Source organism: Armigeres subalbatus, chromosome 2 (assembly GCF_024139115.2).
Source record: "Armigeres subalbatus isolate Guangzhou_Male chromosome 2, GZ_Asu_2, whole genome shotgun sequence".
Classification (NCBI taxonomy): Eukaryota; Metazoa; Arthropoda; class Insecta; order Diptera; family Culicidae; genus Armigeres; species Armigeres subalbatus.
Genome location: NC_085140.1, coordinates 396,024,852 through 396,043,930, shown reverse-complemented (window position 1 = coordinate 396,043,930; position 19,079 = coordinate 396,024,852). Strand labels below are relative to the sequence as shown.

The following is a 19,079-nucleotide window of genomic DNA, read 5'->3' as shown; positions in this document are numbered from 1 at the left end:
TAAAGCATGTGCTTTCCTTTCAAGTTTTATTGCATGTTGCTTTGGTATTGCATATGACAAGCATTTTCCAAAAATGTTGATGCCTTCTTTAAAGCATAATCAGTTCTTTCAAGTTATACTGTTTTCATATGTCGACATTGCCAAAACATATCTGATTCATTGTTTTTTATACCTTCCTTTTTATAAATTCCTGGTTTTATTGTATTGTAAAAGTGATTTGCAATATTTTAACGTTAGTTTGCATTTCGCTTTTTGATCACTGCACATGGCTTTATTTTGCACCTACAAAAATAATTTCATATAAACAATATATTTCAATCGTTTACGCCTATATGTACCTATTATGCCAAACGACCATTAGGCCAAACGACCATTAGGCCAATCGTCCATTAGGCCAAACGACCATTAGGCCAAATGACTTTAGGCCAAACGACCTTATGCCAAACGGCATTAGGCCAAACGACTTTAGGCCAAACGTGGCACAATCGTGGTGAATTGTTATAGAATTTAAAAAGAAAACGAATGCTAAGACCAAGTGCCACTGGATGACTCCAAACGGGCCAGTATAATGTGGGGTAGTCAGGGTTTAACTAAATTAGCTAATAGTATAACTTATTTTGCCACGCACCAATTTCAGTATAATTTGTTTCTACGAATCAAGTTCCTAGAAGTTAGGTTTTCAGCATTACTTAGCGCAAGAGAGGGTTTAAACTCTGCGTTAAACTGAATTTTATTCGCCGATTCGGGGCGCTATCATGAGTGATCAGCACTCATGGAACACATTGTTTAACGCGAATGTCAGCCGGGTTCGATCAAAAGTGTAAGATTTAGTGTAATTAGTTTATTTATTTTTATTTTTAGGCATCAAACGTTAGGAGCATGTTTTCAGCGTCGCACAGCCCAGGAGAGGGTGTAAGCTCACAACGGTATAGTGTAGGCCGTCCTCGATTGGGGTCCTGTGGGTCGCATGTAGTTGCTGTGCTCGGGGCAGTTATGTGTTGAAAGCGGTTTCGGGGCAGTTAGGATTGAGTTTTAATATAAACAGATGTAGGATTGAACAAAGTTATAACCTTTAAGGTTCATATTGTGGAGACTATTGACAGCCAAAGCGTTGAGGATAAGCTTTTAGTTAGCAACTGAATTAATTTATCCGATTTGGAATCCTAGATTGAATAGTAGGTATATATGGACAATAATAGAAACTATATACAGTTATCATTTTATTAAGTATTGAGGATATGTTTTTGGTTGAGTATCAGATGGGCATGTGTGATATCCATTAATAAGACAGAATTACTAGAACTGTAGTTTTGTCTTTGTAGTAAGATTAATTACTTACTAATGTTTTGCGGGCCGGCGAGTGAAAGCTGCCCAATTCTTTTATTTACCTCTTTCCAGACGACCAGTGATGAAGAAAATCTTATTGTTCCGGTATCAGCAGCGGTATTCATATTCATAACAACCTCCGTCAATACAGGAAGTCTGTGTTCACAACGTGATTACTTCAAGGACAATCCCAACATCTTCTGTGAATTGCAGATAAGTATTGCGTTTATATTTTAATTGCACTGAGCTCGTTCTAATCTGATCGATGAATGAATTTACTTGTCACTAATCAATATCATTAGTAAATTTAAATATTCCCTTAGATTAGAAAAGCAAGTGCATATATTTCTATTTTATGGCAACATATCACAACGAAACGGACCCTTGGGAGCCTTAAGGTCACTCCTGACGGAATCCAAGATTAAAAGTGCTCGCGTTTTCGGGGGCACACCACTCGATACGGAAGCAACACACAACTGTCATTTTTATTATTTCACGCATGCTGGGACGCAGCAAAGATAAATTAACAAAAATGGCGGTTGTGCGCCGCCTCTGAATCGAGTGGTGTGCCCTAGAAAACGCGAGCACTTTTAATATTGGATTCCGTCAGGAGTGACCTAATAAGATCTCGGTCCGGTTGCATCTAAGGAGATCTTAGTGCAGTGCACACCGGACGTGTTGCCCACACACCAAATTTTTTTTACCGAAAATCAGCAAAATTTTGCTGAATTTTGCCGAGCTGAATGATCAGCAATCTTTTCAGCAAACAATAATTACCAAAAATATCAGCAAAGTGGACTGTCATTTCATTCGACAACTTTTTACTGAATCATCAGCAAAGTTTGCTAAAAATTCAGTAGGTTCGGTCATTACATGATTTGACAGCACCTTACTGATATAATTCAGCAAAACAAATCAAAATGCTGATATTATCAGCTTTTCAGTCACGCATAAAATGTTATCAAAATAAATTAGCTTTTTAATGTTTTTGTATATTTATTTTTATATTTGTATATTAAACCAATGAGACATTATTGCTTAAGCTAAGCTTAGCTAAGCTTAGACTGTAAAGGTTTCTACTCCGTCATTGATCGGAACTGGTGTAAGTTGCACTTCGATGCAAGTAGGATGAGATTTACCATCTACATATTCTCGAAGTACACGTTTCAGCAGCTCACAAATGTTGAACAATAACGGGGCCGCCGGCCAAGTCCTAAACCAATGAGACATTATTGTTTAAATGCAAAAACAATACATTCTAACACAATAATGCAATAACTTTTGCTTCATCTGTCTGATGAATGACCAGAAATTCACGATGTCCGACGTCCATTAGTTTATATTAGCTGAAAAATAATAATAATGTATTTCAATTGATTTGATGAGAATATTCGTCCCTAATTTCAATTATGCGATATGATAGGTATATTAAATTTGCAATACTTACGACGAATTTCTAACTCGAACCAACTCATCTTATGGCAAGCAAAAATGGCTGCTTATTTCTTAAGTTTGGCAGTATACAGTGGGAAATGCTGAGTGATCAGTAATTTGGAAAGATATGCTGATTTTCAGTGAATACAAATCAAATGACTGGTTTTCAGTAAGCTTCAAAATTACTGGTTATTTTAAAGGATTTTGCTGATATACTTTTTATGAAATTGGTGTGCAGTAGACGTATCGCTCAGTGGTATTTAAATACAACGCAGATAGGCTATGGTCAGAGGGTGCGTTGATATTACAAGATTACAAGATTACAACAATCAAATTATTTCCAATACGTTGATAATCACCCATATTATTGTTTACGTACGAACGCGCTTTCGAACGAAAGTTGAAGTGCATTCTCGTTTACGCCAGCAAAATCAAATGGAGGAACGGTTCGAAGTTCGAACGAATCGCATTCGTTAGAAAGTATCGTTCGTCCGTAAACAATTGTTCTTAAGAATAAGGGTGAATAACTGATAACAGAATAACAATCAAATTAATGCCCCATTGCAGATAATCAATGTTAGACTTAGGGTGACCATATGATTTTTTTTCCAAAGGAGGAAAATTCACCCGAATCGTAGCGAAAAAGAAGGGCATACAAAAACATATATCGATTTTTAAATTTTAATATGATTAGGAATACTATATTCGTTAGAATTTTGCACACTAAAGTTTATTGGAAATAGTTTTTGTAAGTCAAGTCAAATACGGTATCTTCTTCTACTTCATTAAGATTGCATCTCCAGATGGAACATTTCCGACTCTCATCATGGTCTACATAAAGTACTTTCCAATTATCAATTTCAAGCACCATCTTTATAAAGGGAAGATTTTAGCTTCAACTACTATTTTTAGAATGTACAGTGTACGGCGATATTCCACAGAATTTTAACAAGAAAAACTTATCGCATTCTGAACATATGCAATAGAAACCTGACCGAACATTAGGTTATACATATTAGGACAAACACAAGATGCATAGTAGACCAGCGAAGGTTTATTTTTTCAATGCCATTGAGAATCACAATTTAAGGCATTTGAATGGGAATGAATGTCAACTGAATGACCAGTCCACAAAGTTCTCAACTGAAGAAATTTAAAACTGTTTAGATTTAGACTAAAGAAACTTAAAACTGTTTTGATTAGTTTAGATTTCCGTTCCATTCTAGGGAAAGCTCTTTGTGTCATATATCCTAAAAACGTACCGTGCGATACGTTAAAAAGACAATTCGATGGATGAGAAGTATTTCCCTTTTTTTGTTTTCTAATCCATTTCTCACATTTCCGACTCTTATTGATAGCTTCGATACCTGTATTACTGTAACTCACGGATTTATTTTTCGATAAGTAAAGTGAATTTAATTTAAAGGAACATATTTCTGATTAGAAAGCAAAAAATCGCAAACGTTTTCAATGTTTTTTTGCGAATAGATCTTTGTTGTAATATTTTTTATTTAGTTAATAATAATAAAATATAATTTCTTCAAAAAAGGTTATTCATGCATCTGTTTTCTCAAAATATCTAAAAGGGAGGACATTTTAGCGCAAAAAGAAAACATCTGATTCTTAATAAAAAGGACATGTCCTCCTTTATGATACCATATGGTCACCCTAAACATTGCACTTAACATTTTCAATTAAATATCGATTTGAAATTTAAAAAAAAATATTTCGGGAATCACATCCCATATCTTGCTGTGGAAAGTTTTTCATGATTCTACCTATGTACCGTAATCCGTAATCGGGAGCACACGCATATTTGCCGATGTGCTCAAGGACCGTGGATTCAGCATCGTAAAGGGCGGATTTGAGTGATAGGAATGGGCCTTTTCACGAGACGTTTAAAAACACACGGAGAAAAATATATGGTAAACATAAACAAAACTGAGGTTGCTTCAACCTAAAGTTTAGGTTGAATTTGGCCCAAACAAAACTTTGGTTTGAATCAACTGATTACTTTGTTTGAAACTAACTAAAATTGAAAGTTGTTTTTCTCGAGCTGTTTTACATAAGTTCAACAAAGGTTTGTTTGAAACAACCAAAATGTTGGTTGTTTTGTTTTGACAGCTACAAAATTAAAGCAAATATTAGGTTGATTCAACCAAACAGGTTCGTTTGAAACTAACAAAATCTACTTTGAAGCAACAATCAATTCTAGTTTGAATTAACCTGCATTATGGTTATAATTAATACCGGATTATTTCAGTTTCTTTTTATTTCTAATAAATACATACAAAAACAAATCAATCATAATATCATAATCGAGATCATAATTTTATTCAACTTCATATGAAATAATGTATGTTGTGATTTTATGAAACCACTATATAAATATTTATTTTGCCCATCGGTCGCCCGGAAAACTTGGGGGTTGAATTCCTGGTTTAGTCATACAATAATATTTGCAATTCAAACATGTTCCTATACTGTTCCGGATCGATATGATCGGGCTTTCAGTTTTAACATTCCAGGAGCTTCCGATTGTTCTCTCTAGATTCCTCAAATCGGGAGATCAAAGGCTTACCTGGAGTAAGCATGACATTAAAATAATATTCATCTGTTATGATTCTAAGGCAGTTTTACTTACATTGATAGAGAGTTCCAGGAAGATGTACATGACTGCACTTCATTTTTTATGTCGTCTGAAACATTTGAAAATTTACGTACGAAACACTTACAGACCGAATTTCACGACAAAGCTACAGACAAAATTTTCAATGCACTCTGCACGATGGTAAATAAAGAACAACCTAAAATGTAAGCTCATCTCAAACTAATAATCTGGTTCTTTTTTGACCAAACAATCATTTTGTTTGATTCAATATGTCAAATTTATTGAAATAACCTAATAACGTTGTTTGACATATAAAACACACCACATTTAAATTCAACTCGAATAATGGTTGAAACAAACTAAAATATTTGTTTGACATAAACATAATTAATGTTGTAGTAACCATACGTTTGGAGGTAGAAACAAGCAAAAAAGTATGTTGTATCAAACTGTTCTTTGAAATTTGAATCAAACAACTCAGACTTGAAAATAACCAAAATTTTAGTTTGTAATTCAACCAACATTTTGGTTGTTTCAAATCAGATTGTTTTTTCCTCCGTGCAGCTGATTTTATCGTCAATTGACAGTTCTTCTATGAAAGTGACAGCTTCGGACTTGCAGGCCTGTTCAGCGGTTGTAAACAAGTGCAGTCTCGGCAGTGTCACATGAAAAGGCCTATTGTTTGGCGGTGAGTTGTTTCGCGGTTCCGTGATTGATCTCTGAAAATTCGGAAAATTGAATTTGGCATCCCTGCTCGGAAAACGCAAACAAAAACAGCTGTGCGAATTAAATGCAGCTCGGGAGTACACTGTAAACTCGACAATACTCTTTAAAGAGTAAAAATCACCCCTTTTTTGACGATATATGGAACTGTCAAAATAATGGGTGATTATTTATTTTACATAATGAATATTTTATGCCCATTTTCAAGATCCACGCTGATACTCTTTAATGAGTGAAAAACAAAATATACTTCCACACGCACAGTTCCCCGTCGTGAATGGTAAGGCTGATTCAGGAGCTGGAGGAGCCTTCATTTAAATGGTAAGATTTATGCTAAATACGCAGAACGTTTCCATTTAAATCTCACCTTTCATTCCAGAACAGAATACCATCAGAAGCCTCGGACTGCGGCGAATAATTGATGCAGTTCATCACGAAGGGATGCGAGGTTATGCTGCTACACTTCAGCCATTTGAGCTCATCCGACATCACAGAGAAGTCGGACTTTGCGAAGGTAATTACGATGTTCCCCAAAATCTAACCCACCTCCACTAAATAACCTATTTTGACGCAGGCCCTAAAACATTCCAGCGGAGATATCGTATGTATTTACGAAGAATCTACTCGATAAGTGTTCCTGTTCTCGTTCCTGTCCCTGTTCCTGACGATCGGGAACACACAGCCAGAGACGGTTGGCTTTATGCCAAGGAAGTCGTCGATTCCGGGAACGGTTTCAGGAGCAGCTGCTGTGTCTATTGTGTCCCTGCTTTGTCCACTTGTTTCCCGTCATCCGTTCGGCGGGTTGCTTAATACCATGGCATGTGATCCGGTAAAGCAGAAAGGCGAGAAAAACACAAGTTGCAGTTATTTCCCTTCATATAATCAGCAAAAATAACATGATGTGTATCTATTATTGTATGTTAATTAAATAAAGATTCATTCCATACATGCCTCGCAATTCCTTCACTTTTTCGATGAATATCCCTAATTTAATTTTGTTTTTTTTTTAAATCGATTAAGAGTAAAAAACACCCATTTTGACAAAAATATTTCTTTTGGTAATGAGTAAAAAGTACCCCTGAATTTGACGTATAGGCCTTTTACCCATTAATGAGTAAACGCTGTTTACTCTTTTAATGAGTTGAACTATTTAACTTCATAATGGGTACTTTTTTACTCATTAAAGAGTACTTTGCTGGCACAGTGTAGGGCCTGGGTGGCTCACACCAGAGGAAAATATTTAAATAAATGGATTCTCTGACGGAATTGGAGATAGATCCTGCCAAATCGACACTACCGGTCGTACCGTATCCATCGGAAATTCAGCGATTCTCAGCGGCAGAACTTAGCTACGGTGAGTTTTTCAATTGTTTCATGTTAACAAACACGGCCGTCGTTGTTACTTCCGTGTCCGACGATTGGGAGTGCTTTCGCCGCTGGGTACATCGCGATGATGATGTCGATAAAGTAGATGTGGACTACCTGAAGCTCCAGATTGCCAATGTTACCGTTCCGGTTGCGGATTGCGGAAAACAGTATTTTAATGCGCACGAGAAGGTTACTATGAAGTTTCATGATTTCCTGGACTTGTGGGCTGATGGAGTTGGTCGGAACAATGGGAAGCTATACCTTAAGGATTGGCATCTGCGGAATGTAATGCCGGAATATCGGTTCTATGAAACGCCTATATTTTTTGGTTCCGATTGGCTTAACGAGTACCTTGAGGATCGTAAGCAAGACGACTATATGTTTGTTTATATTGGCCCACGAGGAACGTGGACACCATTCCATGCGGATGTATTTTCATCTTATAGTTGGTCAACCAACATTTATGGTAAGAAGAAATGGCTACTATTGCCACCGGGAGAAGAAGAAAAGCTGAAGGATAATCTGGGAAATCTTCCTTTTGAAATCAATGTAGAACTTTTGAAGGAAAACGGTGTACTGTATAATGAGGTCAGTCAGACAGCGGGTGAAGCGATATTTGTTCCCAGCGGATGGTACCATCAGGTCGAAAATTTAGAGGATGCGATTTCAGTTAATCATAACTGGTTTAATGGGTGTAACATAGACAACATCTGGAACAGTTTATGGGCAGCACATGAGCAAGTAGTGAAGGAAATCGATGATTGTAGAGATATGGACAACTTTCATCAACATTGTCAGGTAATGTTAAAGGCATCCTATGGAATGGACATTGAATTATTTTTAGATATATTAATACATGTTAGTAAGAAACGAATTATAGCTATTAATGAAGGATTAAGCGTAATACACTTTGAAATCTACAAACTTGGTAAGAAGCATAACCAATTTGATTTAATTAAAATTCAAACTGTCCTCAGTAAAATGCATAACCAAAACGATTTGCTTAAAAGATTGCAACTATTGACCAAAGTTGAATACTGCATGGATGAAATAAAACAAGCACTCAAATAAGGAAAAGAAAACAACACACACAGAATGCTGTCTAAACGATTTTTTTGGGTGGAATTTTTGATTGTTTGACTTCACTTTACCACAAAAATAACATATTTTCTATGTTTTTTGTTCGAACATTTCAACCCTCTATGAAATGTTTTTTTTTTGTATATTTTGTGAATAGTCAATATTAGGTTAGTCATAGAAAAAATAGCACAATGTAAATAAACAAATTATTGATAGCGTTTAAATAAAACGTACACCTACGATGTTATATTTCAATGTACTCTGGTATAAGAAATTATATTTCTTGCAAAAAGTTTACAATACAAACCTACACAAAATGAAATTTCTAAAATTTTATTTTTAGTCCAAAAATATTGTGAAAAATACCTACTGAATTATTTATTAATTTAATCAAAAAATGTCTTCCACGGAGTTCTGATATTTTTTTTTTAAGAGGCTGTAATGTAATACACTATATTATGGAAATTTCACAGATACTTTATTTTTATTATCCACCTTCTCCGTTGAGCTTAATAGAAATTATTTGTTTGATTTATTAGAATTTTTTTTTATTTTTTATTATTTATTAGAAAAAACAAACATCCTACAAAAATCTTATCCTATGTCCTACGGTCTTATTTTTTTCAGTATCGATAGGGGAAATGACGGCTTTGGCAGATTTTGTTCTATTATTGTCAGCAGGATTTTTGTTGACCAAACTTTATGAAATTTGGCCACAATATTCTTTGATATGCAAAGAATGCTTAGGCCAAATTTGAGCATAATTAGTTATAGAAAACCCCCCTGATAATAATAGAACAAAACCTGCCAAAGCCGTCATTCCCCCTCCTTTTTTTAATCATAATAAAAATATTGCGATAGTCTTCATATGCACTGAATAAGTAATGAATTGTTTTTGTGGGTGCCATCCTCTATCTCTATTATTTACCCTGCCGGGGGCTTTGTTGGTTGACAAATCCACACTAGTATTGTAAAAAACGATTCACTTTACAAGCAAGAAATAGGAAACAATTTGGGGAATAGGAACTAGTTAACCATGTACATAAAAAGACACCCACGCCTTTATTCATAAAAACAAACTGATTGGATACAAATTTTCCTCGATACCATACCAACCATATAGGGCTGATGTCGACGTAGCGTTTTTTCAACGCCACGTGCACGCAACGTTGGAATAACGCAGGTGTGCGTTACCGCTTTTTCCCGATGCACATCTGCGTCTTTCCAACGCAGAATGCATACAGCGTTAAATAGACGCTACGTGGGCATCGGCCCTGAGACTACAGAATATTTGTGTGTTTAAAGTTGTAGATCACGTTTAGTTGAATCATATACTTCCTATGAACGCATATCAGTCCAATCTTTGCTGGGTTTCTCATTCATATAGGACAAATATGCAATTTTAGGCAGTTTAATACCTAGTTACAACTTTGGCTTCATGCTCGTTAATATCACCTTTTCCCTGTATAATGTTTTGATGTCTTCTTTTCCCAAATTAATTTCTCCGCAAATTTCCTCCACCATTTGAAGTTCATCCATCTCGTCTATCAATGCAACAGAAACAGCAGGTGTTCGACTAAGTTTTGGGGCAGGCGTCGGAATAAGCTCATTCGTCAAGTTTCGATCCTGAAATACGTTTCGCTCTTGATTATGTGGATACTGATCTACTTCGCTCAGCTCAAGCACTGGAAAAACACACGCATTTCGAATAGAGAAGATTTCAGTCCACTCATCTCTGGTTTTAGTCTGGAAAACAGTCTCGAGTAGGTGGCGAGCCTTTTCATTGTCATCATATTGTGATAAGTGATTCTGCAGATCTAAACCTTCCAAAAGTTCTTTATAGAACTGAGGTTCCAGCGCACCAACCGACATATATTTGCCATCTTTTGTTTTAAAAGTGTCATAAAAATGTGCCCCAGTATCGAGCATATTCTCACCACGAGGTTTTCCCCAAATGGGAAGACTCTGCGAACGGATTAGCCAACTACCCACATAAGCGGCTCCCTCTACCATAGCGTGGTCCACAACTTGGCCTTTTCCAGAGTTGTGTCTTTCCAATAATGCGGCCAGAATACCAAAAGCACATAACAAGCCGCCACCAGCAAAATCTGCCGCGAAATTTATTGGTGCTGTTGGACGTTCGTCCTTTCTACCGAATAATGATAATATTCCTGATAGGGCTACATAATTTATATCGTGGCCAGCTAGACTCGCATGAGGACCGTTCTGACCAAACCCTGTTAGTCGGGCATATATTAGTCTAGGATTCTCTAGCATTATATCAATGGGTCCCAGACCTAACTTTTCCATAACCCCTGGTCGGAACGGTTCTATTAGCACATCTGCTTTGCGACAAAGCGCGCGGACTATTTCTATAGCTTTTGGCTTTTTAAGATCTAAGGCCAATGTTCGTTTACCACTTTTGAGAACATCCAAGCTGTTTAGCGGCGTCTAAAATAAAAGCAAACAACTAATATGATGTTCTTATAATAATCTCTTACAATTTCGCAACACTTACCTTATCTATTCTTGTAACGTGCGCTCCAAAATCAGCTAGTATCATGCCACAGAATGGTCCTGGCGCCAGACCCACGAATTCTAAAACTTTCAATCCTTTTAGAGCCATATTTTTAGTTGTTTGCTTCACAAGCCAGCGCGCTGAATTTACAATCAAAATAGAATCGGTCAAAGGTTATTGAATGATTGCATTTTAAAACATTTTTTCAGAATTTAAATTATGTATACATACCTACTATAGATAGTGGAATATATAGATGAGCGAAGATAAATCCACTGTCTCCAAACGAACTGTCAAACGTGTCTCCAAACGAGCATGACGTCATGATTTCAATGGAAACGTTAAGGGCTGTGACGTCATATGCGCGTGTGCACGGGCAAAAAATCGACTCAGCCATGCTTTCGCTCATCTATAGATTCTACTATCTATAATAAAAACTATAGATAGTAGAATCTATAGATGAGCGAAAGCATGGCTGAGTCGATTTTTTTGCCCGTGCACACGCGCATATGACGTCACAGCCCTTAACGTTTCCATTGAAATCATGACGTCATGCTCGTTTGGAGACACGTTTGACAGTTCGTTTGGAGACAGTGGATTTATCTTCGCTCATCTATATATTCCACTATCTATAGGTATACCTTTTATAGAAAGCTCAAATGACAGGAGACCAAATACTAATATTTACATTTTACAAGGAACATTTGCGAAAATGAAATGAAATGATGATGATGATGACGAAATGATGATGGTTTACATGCAAATTTACCAAAACAAAGACCGAGCCCTCCACTCAAAATTTCGATCAGCTGTTCGAATCTGTCTCATAAAATGGCTTATAAGCCATTTTATAGAAAGCTCAAATGACAGGAGACCAAATACTAATATTTACATTTTACAAGGAACATTTGCGAAAATGAAATGAAATGATGATGATGATGACGAAATGATGATGGTTTACATGCAAATTTACCAAAACAAAGACCGAGCTCTCCACTCAAAATTTCGATCAGCTGTTCGAATCTGTCTCATAAAATGGCTTATAATTATAGATAGTGGAATATATAGATGAGCGAAGATAAATCCACTGTCTCCAAACGAACTGTCAAACGTGTCTCCAAACGAGCATGACGTCATGATTTCAATGGAAACGTTAAGGGCTGTGACGTCATATGCGCGTGTGCACGGGCAAAAAAATCGACTCAGCCATGCTTTCGCTCATCTATAGATTCTACTATCTATAGTAATAATTATAGATAGTGGAATATATAGATGAGCGAAGATAAATCCACTGTCTCCAAACGAACTGTCAAACGTGTCTCCAAACGAGCATGACGTCATGATTTCAATGGAAACGTTAAGGGCTGTGACGTCATATGCGCGTGTGCACGGGCAAAAAGATCGACTCAGCCATGCTTTCGCTCATCTATAGATTCTACTATCTATAGTAATAATTAAATACCTTTGTAGCCTTTGTGTTCAAGCCAAAGCAAAAACTCATGCCTCTCTTCTCCTCATCAGAAAAACAAGAACGTCGAATTTATTTATCACTACGATCATTACTTTACGCAAGCAATCATTAAAACCTTTGAATGATTGGAATGATTATGTGCGAATGATGATGATTGTTCACGAAAACGAAAAAGAGCTACACTCATAAAAAATTCGCGACTACGAAGGTAAATGCTTCACACGCTCGTCCGGCTGAACTCAATTTTGGGTCGATTTAACTCAAATTCATAATTTCTTCTGAGACGTCAAACGCTGAATAACTGAAATTTATGAATTTGAGTAATTGTCACTCAAAATAATATAAAAAGGCTAAAATATGAAACTGAGTTCACCGAGAAAATGTTAGAAAAATGGCGAAGTCCAAACCTCAATCTAAACGTTTTATATGGGTGAAAATCTTTAGTGGGAAAATATAGTAATTAAAAATACGTAAGTTTCTCGGTAAGTTTAGCCAACATACGTCAGCAACTTGTATGTTTTTCACATTCAGTTCAATTACTCATATAGGTTTCTTCTTCAATGGCTCTACAATTCCAACTGGAACTTGGCCTGCATTTCAACTTGTGTTCTATTACCATTTCCACAATTATTTATTGGAATAATTTGTATATGTTCGTTTTTTGCATAAGATACATGTTGTGTGGCAAGCACAACAGATACACTCGACCCGAGAATGTTTTCCATCCCATCCTATACAGGCCCATAGGCCAGATATCGGAAATAAAACTCGCCATCTCCGTATCGGTAATCCTGTCTTTGCTCGCAACGGTAATAGCCAAGACAAAGAGTGGTCTTATAGCAAAGATGGCAAGAAGCGGTCACTTCTGCTTATAGAGTAAGTTTCTGACATGTTTCATATTCATGAATAAAGTTAAAATAATAACCTTTTTTGATTCGAATTTATAGAGTTACTTCCAAACTTTCCGGATAGCGAATTGATGAATTTTGGAGAAAGTTAATGACTGGATGACCTAATAGAAAATCCAATGTTACTGGAAGACGTCGGACAGACCAATGAAGACTCGCCAGATGCTCGGCGCAAAACAATGCAGAATTGGAACCTAAAATATCCCCCCGAGATGTAAATGAAATTGGCCAATTCGAAAATTCTTAAGACTCCTTCATGCCGAGTTTTATACGACAAGATACGACATTATTATAATTATATAAGCTATATTTTCAATTTATGTATTCATTCACTTTAATAAACGTAAATAAAATTTGTGTTTTTTGCTTTGAAAACAAAAAATGATAATAATGAGCTTCTTTTAGTTTGACAAACTCAATTTCATAAATATTCGATTTTATGAAATTGAGTAGATTTAACTCAAAATTAAATATCTTACACCATGACTCAAAATTGAGTTCAAGGCCATGAACTCAATTTTGTCTTGAGCCAGTTTTTCCGATTTTGAGTTAAACTGACCCAAATTTGAGTTGAGCCAGACGAGCGTGCACGCACAGTCTGACAGTTCCTTATGGGATTTTACTGTGGAGGAACAATGGTCCAATAGACTAACGCAAAATGAACTCCCCCAAGAAATTATGACGTTTGAGCGGGTCGCATAATGAACGCAAAATGAACTTTTGTTCGAGAAGACGACCCGCTCAAATGTCAAAATCCATGGGGTGAGTGAATTCGATGAACCCCTGCATCAGTCTATGCACCGAGTTCATCATTGACGTTTGAGCGGTGCGCTGTTGACTAAGAATGAATACTTTTTCATTCATCGAGTTCATGCAAGTGTTCATTTTTAGTAAACAGCGCACGTCTCAAACGTCATTGTGTTCATTCGATGCATTGGACCATAGACTAACGCAAAATGAACTCCCCCAAGAAATTATGACGTTTGAGCGGGTCGCATAATGAACGCAAAATGAACGTTTGTTCGAGAAGACGACCCGCTCAAATGTCAAAATCCACTGGATGAGTGAATTCGATGAACCCCTGCATAGTCTATGGGTGATTGGCGGCGGAATCAGTACAAAAGGCCGAATCGCAAAAGGCCGAACCACAGAAGGCCGAATCACAAAAGGCCGAAAATGTTCTAGCATACCACAAAAGGCCGAAAACTCAGAAGGCCGAACCACGAAAGGCCGAATGATACAAAAGGCCGAATCATTACAAAAGTTTCAATCTTCCAACCGAGAGAACTTGGAATAATAAAAAATTAACGTTTACTTTTATTCTTCTTCTTCTTATTATTGACATTACATCCCCACACTGGGACAGAGCCGCCTCGCAGCTTAGTGTTCATTAAGCACTTCCACACTGCGAGGTTTCTAAGCCAAGTTACCATTTTTGCATTTGTATATCATGAGGCTAGCTCGATGATACTTTTATGCCCAGGGAAGTCGAAACAATTTCCAAACCGAAAATTGCCTAGACCGGCACCGGGAATCGAACCCAGCCACCCTCAGCATGGTCTTGCTTTGTAGCCGCGCGTCTTACCGCACGGCTAAGGAGGGCCCACTTACTTTTATTACCCTGCTCCATAAATAAAAACTTGTCCACGTGTTTTGCAACTACACAGAAAAAAATAAAATTGTTCCTTTAAAAATTATGCACTTTTAATCGAAAAAGTTGCGAATTTTCTTAAAATTAAGAGTAAAAAACAATTGAAAATTATGCATTTCATTCAAAAGTGTTTTTTTTACTTTCCTGAGTGTAAATTTAAAAGTTCATCTTTTCAATTTCAAAAACTGTTAAACTATCAAAAAACTGTTCAACTGTCAACAAAAAGTTCTGAAAAACAGATAAGAAGAAGACGAATATATTGCTTTTTCGATTGTATTCGATTGCCTTTGCCAACCAAAACCAGAAGTGACATTAAGTTTACGCAAATGAGTCGTCGATATTAAAACACTATTGTTTATTTCACGGAACAAGAAGGTAGGTATTTTACTAATTAAACGTGAAAAATGTGAAATGCAAAGCAGTGAGGCAGTGCCAGTGTGCACTTATTCTTATCAAGCAGCGTTGAAATAACGGAACACATCACGATAAATACTTATGCGAGATTTTCTTTTTTTTTTGCCTTGCAGATAATTCGCATGAGTCGGAACTTCTGGCCGACAAGAAAGATGGCGCATCTCCACATGCTAACGACGTGCACTCCGATGAGTAACTGTATTACTCCGAAGCGGCCACCTTTGCATTTTAGACGCAGCTGTAACGTGTAGTATAAATTAATTTTGAAAATGCAATTAAACAGTAAAAGCTATTTAATACGATTTTATTAGGTTTGAAAGAAACGATAGATGGTGGGTAGAGGGATTTTAAGAATGAAAAATCTCTGAATTGAAATTTTACACATGCTGCTTCCACCAGTGTAATAATTTTGTATTGACATTTCTACAATTTTAATTTGAAAGTTCAAACTATTAAATTTAGAGTGGTAAGCAGCTTTTAACCCATGGTAGTTGCAAAAGTTTCCATACTTTTATTTTGAACATAACCAACTCTCTACGAAAAAGAACCAACGCAACTTTTTATTTTAACCAATGTTTTTCTTAACTTTACTAATGATTTTTCTTTCTGTGTACTAGCAGCGATGTAATCAATCTTATTCAATTGAGGTTTTTAAGAGTAAAATCAGCAGTGATTCAAATCGTTCGAGGCTGTCAGTATGAATATGAATCTGAAACATTAATTTTCCCAGCAGCTGTTCTAGATTCAGTTTTTATACCAGTCAACTGTCAAAAAAATAAAACTGGTATAACGCTCCGTTCTATTTTCTGCAGATTTGAACCACGATTGAATCACGAGATTCAAATATTTTTCAATTGTTTTGGTGTATGGATGCTTCATTTTATCTATGGATCAATCCACTTTGCAATTCCAGCGCCTTTCTTGGGAGTAACATAATGATTTAAATTAATTGAAAATTTGAAAAACATTAATAGAACACTGCTGGGGAAACCGGCGAGTTTGTTCTATTTTGCTCCAGATTCAAACTAGAATAGTGGTCGAAAATTTAGAATGAAACTGAATCACTCCTGATTTCACCCTAACGTCAGTTCAACGTCGAAGTTCAATCTTTCAATTGAAAAAAGTTGTATGATGGTTTTTACAGAGTAATTTGAATCCTTATATATTGCATAATAAATCAATCTTTATTGCAGTAATGAAGGGATGAACATAACTGAACACTATATACATATAAATATTAGCACTTTAAAGTAACGGAGTATACCAAGAGGTCTCTTTTTTTCTTCCTTTGCTGAAGTAGTAAACTAATCATCATCAGTAGTATTGGGAAAAGTCAAATTCGCAAATCTAATGCAAGAGCCCGAGCTAAAATCCACTGGATTCATGGCTCACAGAATCGACTCTCCGATTCGCATCAATGCGCATTACTCACGATCTAATTGCGACATCAGAAGCTAAACAAAATCATCTTTTCCAATTATTACGTTTTAACTAAAAGCTGTTAAACTCACGGTAACGCGTTGTTCTCAATTGTATTTCATTTTCTCTCAATTTAAGAGAAACTGACTTATGGCAACAAATCACAAAATAATCCGAATAATCTAAATTATATTAAGAATTTGAATGAAAAAGTCCGAATGAACTCGGCAGACCAACAAAGTGGACCACTTCGGTTCGGTCCACTTTGTTGGTCTGCCGAGTTCATTATCGGCCTTTTGTGATTCGGCCTTATGTGGTTTCGGCCTTTTGTGCATTCGGCCTTTTTTGCTTTCGGCCTTTTGTAATTCGGCCATTCCACATTGGTCCAGGGAGGAGACAAAGTGGTAATAAATTTTTCAAGCCGAAAATAGCTGAGATAGAAAAAACTTTGTTCTACAAAGTTGCTCCTAACGATAAGGGGCTTATTGAGGTTTTCATAAAAATTAGGGTGGGTATACTGGAAATAGAGAATTACTCAAAACCATAAATTTTTGATATCATCGAATATCAAGGCTTCAATAATCTGAAAATTCGAAATAAAGCCCCAAACGCAATACAACGGAACGGCGACGGAAACGGCAAATTTGACAGAAAATATATGGGCTAACTGTCAAATTTTCCGTTTCCGTCGCCGTTCCGTTGTATTGCGTTTGGGGCTTAAGTCTTCGTTCCATGAAACAATTAATAATGTATAATAAAACCCTGATTAATCCACCTAGCGGTGATGGTGCCTTTCTCGTGCAATATAAAAATAGTATTTTGGCCGTTACTCTTGAGCCCATAGTCCGATCTGGCCAATTTTCAATAGGATACAATGGGAGAGTATTCTGCGTCGAATGCAACTTGTTGCGAGTAAATCGGTTAAGGATAAGTGCCTGAAAAATGAGTGACATTTTTTACTCAATTTTTGTTTATAAAAAAGTTGTATTTGGGCCATAACTTCTGAGCCCATAGTCCGATCTGACCAATTTTCAATAGGAAACAATGGTAAAATATCCTGCGTCGAATGCAACTTGTTGCGAGTAAATCGGTTAAGGATAAGTGCCTAAAAAATGAGCGACATTTTTTTTGGGTGGGTGCGCACAGACACACACATACACACACACACACACACACACACACACACACACACACAGACATCACCTCAATTCGTCGAACTGAGTCGATCGGTATATAACACTATGGATCTCCGGGCCTCCTATAAAAAGTTCATTTTTGGAGCGAACATATAGCCTATACTTTGTATACGAGAAAGGCAAAAATAATTGTTATTCATTTAATTTCCGTTAGCGATTATCCAGCTGAGATTCAGCGGCCACTCCCCATCTTACGAGTCCCTCCGGATTCACAAAACGCCAATTTCGATTCTGCGTTTTCCGCCTCAGAGCTGCCTCCGCCCTCTCAATGAGTAATGGAAAATCATCAGGTCTCGATATGGTTGGTTATTTCATCATCAAAAACGTACCCAACTCCGCCAAAATCTGGTTCTGGGGTTGATCAATCAAGCATGGTCTGATCGAATCTTTCCAGATGAATGGCAAAAAAGCCTCGTTGTGCCCATCCACAAAAACAACATTGCCTCTCGAGATGTCACAATGTACCGGCCTATTTCTCTGACAAGAGGTGTCTTCAAAGCCGTAGACAGGTTTGTAAATCAGCGGCTGTAAATTAGAAGTCGATTATAGGTTCGGCTTTCGCTAACAAGCGTTCCGCCCGGAATACGGCACGGGCACATACTTCGCATATCTGAAAGATGTACTGATGTACGGCCTTCATCAGGACTTCTAACAGTGGCAAGAATGGGGATTTTCCGGCAACCTCCTTTTTTGTCCGAAACTGATAACCAGCAAATGCGTTCGAGGACACGTCCTCATTCCGCTGGTTGGGTGACTAACCCATCTCCAACAAAAAGATTGTGGAAGTTCTCGGAGTCTCCATTCATCGGAGACTCTCGTTCCTTTCGCACTTCCGCGAACTCAAATTAAATTGTCGGACCAGAGACAACGTGGTTCGGCTCTTGTCTCATCCTCATCGAACCAACAACAGGAGGTCCTTCAATTCCTACGTTCGAGCCGCCTCTGAATTGTTACTCGCAA

The 19,079-nt window shown here is 37.0% G+C and overlaps 2 protein-coding genes and 1 long non-coding RNA gene across 4 annotated transcripts; 2 read left to right on the top strand and 1 right to left on the bottom strand.

Annotated features, from left to right (window-relative positions):
• Positions 1 to 6,086: 6,086 nt before the first annotated feature.
• LOC134217477 (uncharacterized) lies at positions 6,087 to 7,032 on the top strand. Its single transcript, XR_009981056.1, has 3 exons — positions 6,087 to 6,415; positions 6,474 to 6,608; positions 6,669 to 7,032. It is a non-coding gene; the product is annotated as an uncharacterized LOC134217477 (long non-coding RNA).
• A 273-nt stretch (positions 7,033 to 7,305) lies between these two features.
• Positions 7,306 to 8,801, top strand: LOC134213229 (2-oxoglutarate and iron-dependent oxygenase JMJD4 homolog). Of its 2 annotated transcripts, XM_062692000.1 has the most exons (2): positions 7,306 to 7,928; positions 8,016 to 8,801. In XM_062692000.1, exons 1-2 carry the CDS (start codon positions 7,343 to 7,345, stop codon positions 8,531 to 8,533), a joined length of 1,104 nt encoding a protein of 367 aa, XP_062547984.1. In that variant the 5' UTR covers positions 7,306 to 7,342; the 3' UTR covers positions 8,534 to 8,801. The 2 variants fall into 2 exon arrangements, with proteins under 2 accessions (XP_062547984.1, XP_062547983.1); XM_062691999.1 differs by having other exon boundaries at positions 7,306 to 8,801.
• LOC134213230 (alpha-methylacyl-CoA racemase-like) lies at positions 8,487 to 11,258 on the bottom strand. Its single transcript, XM_062692001.1, has 2 exons — positions 11,061 to 11,258; positions 8,487 to 10,993 (listed from the first exon to the last, which is right to left on the bottom strand). Exons 1-2 carry the CDS (start codon positions 11,166 to 11,168, stop codon positions 9,965 to 9,967), a joined length of 1,137 nt encoding a protein of 378 aa, XP_062547985.1. The 5' UTR covers positions 11,169 to 11,258; the 3' UTR covers positions 8,487 to 9,964.
• Positions 11,259 to 19,079: the final 7,821 nt, after the last annotated feature.

Coding starts and splice junctions, on each gene's coding strand:
- LOC134213230 (XM_062692001.1), bottom strand. CDS start 11,168: ATGGCTCTAAAAGGATTGAAAGTTTTAGAATTCGTGGGTCTGGCGCCA. Junction 10,994..11,060: donor ACGTTACAAGAATAGATAAG/GTAAGTGTTGCG, acceptor CTTTTATTTTAG/ACGCCGCTAAACAGCTTGGA.
- LOC134213229 (XM_062691999.1), top strand. CDS start 7,343: ATGGATTCTCTGACGGAATTGGAGATAGATCCTGCCAAATCGACACTA.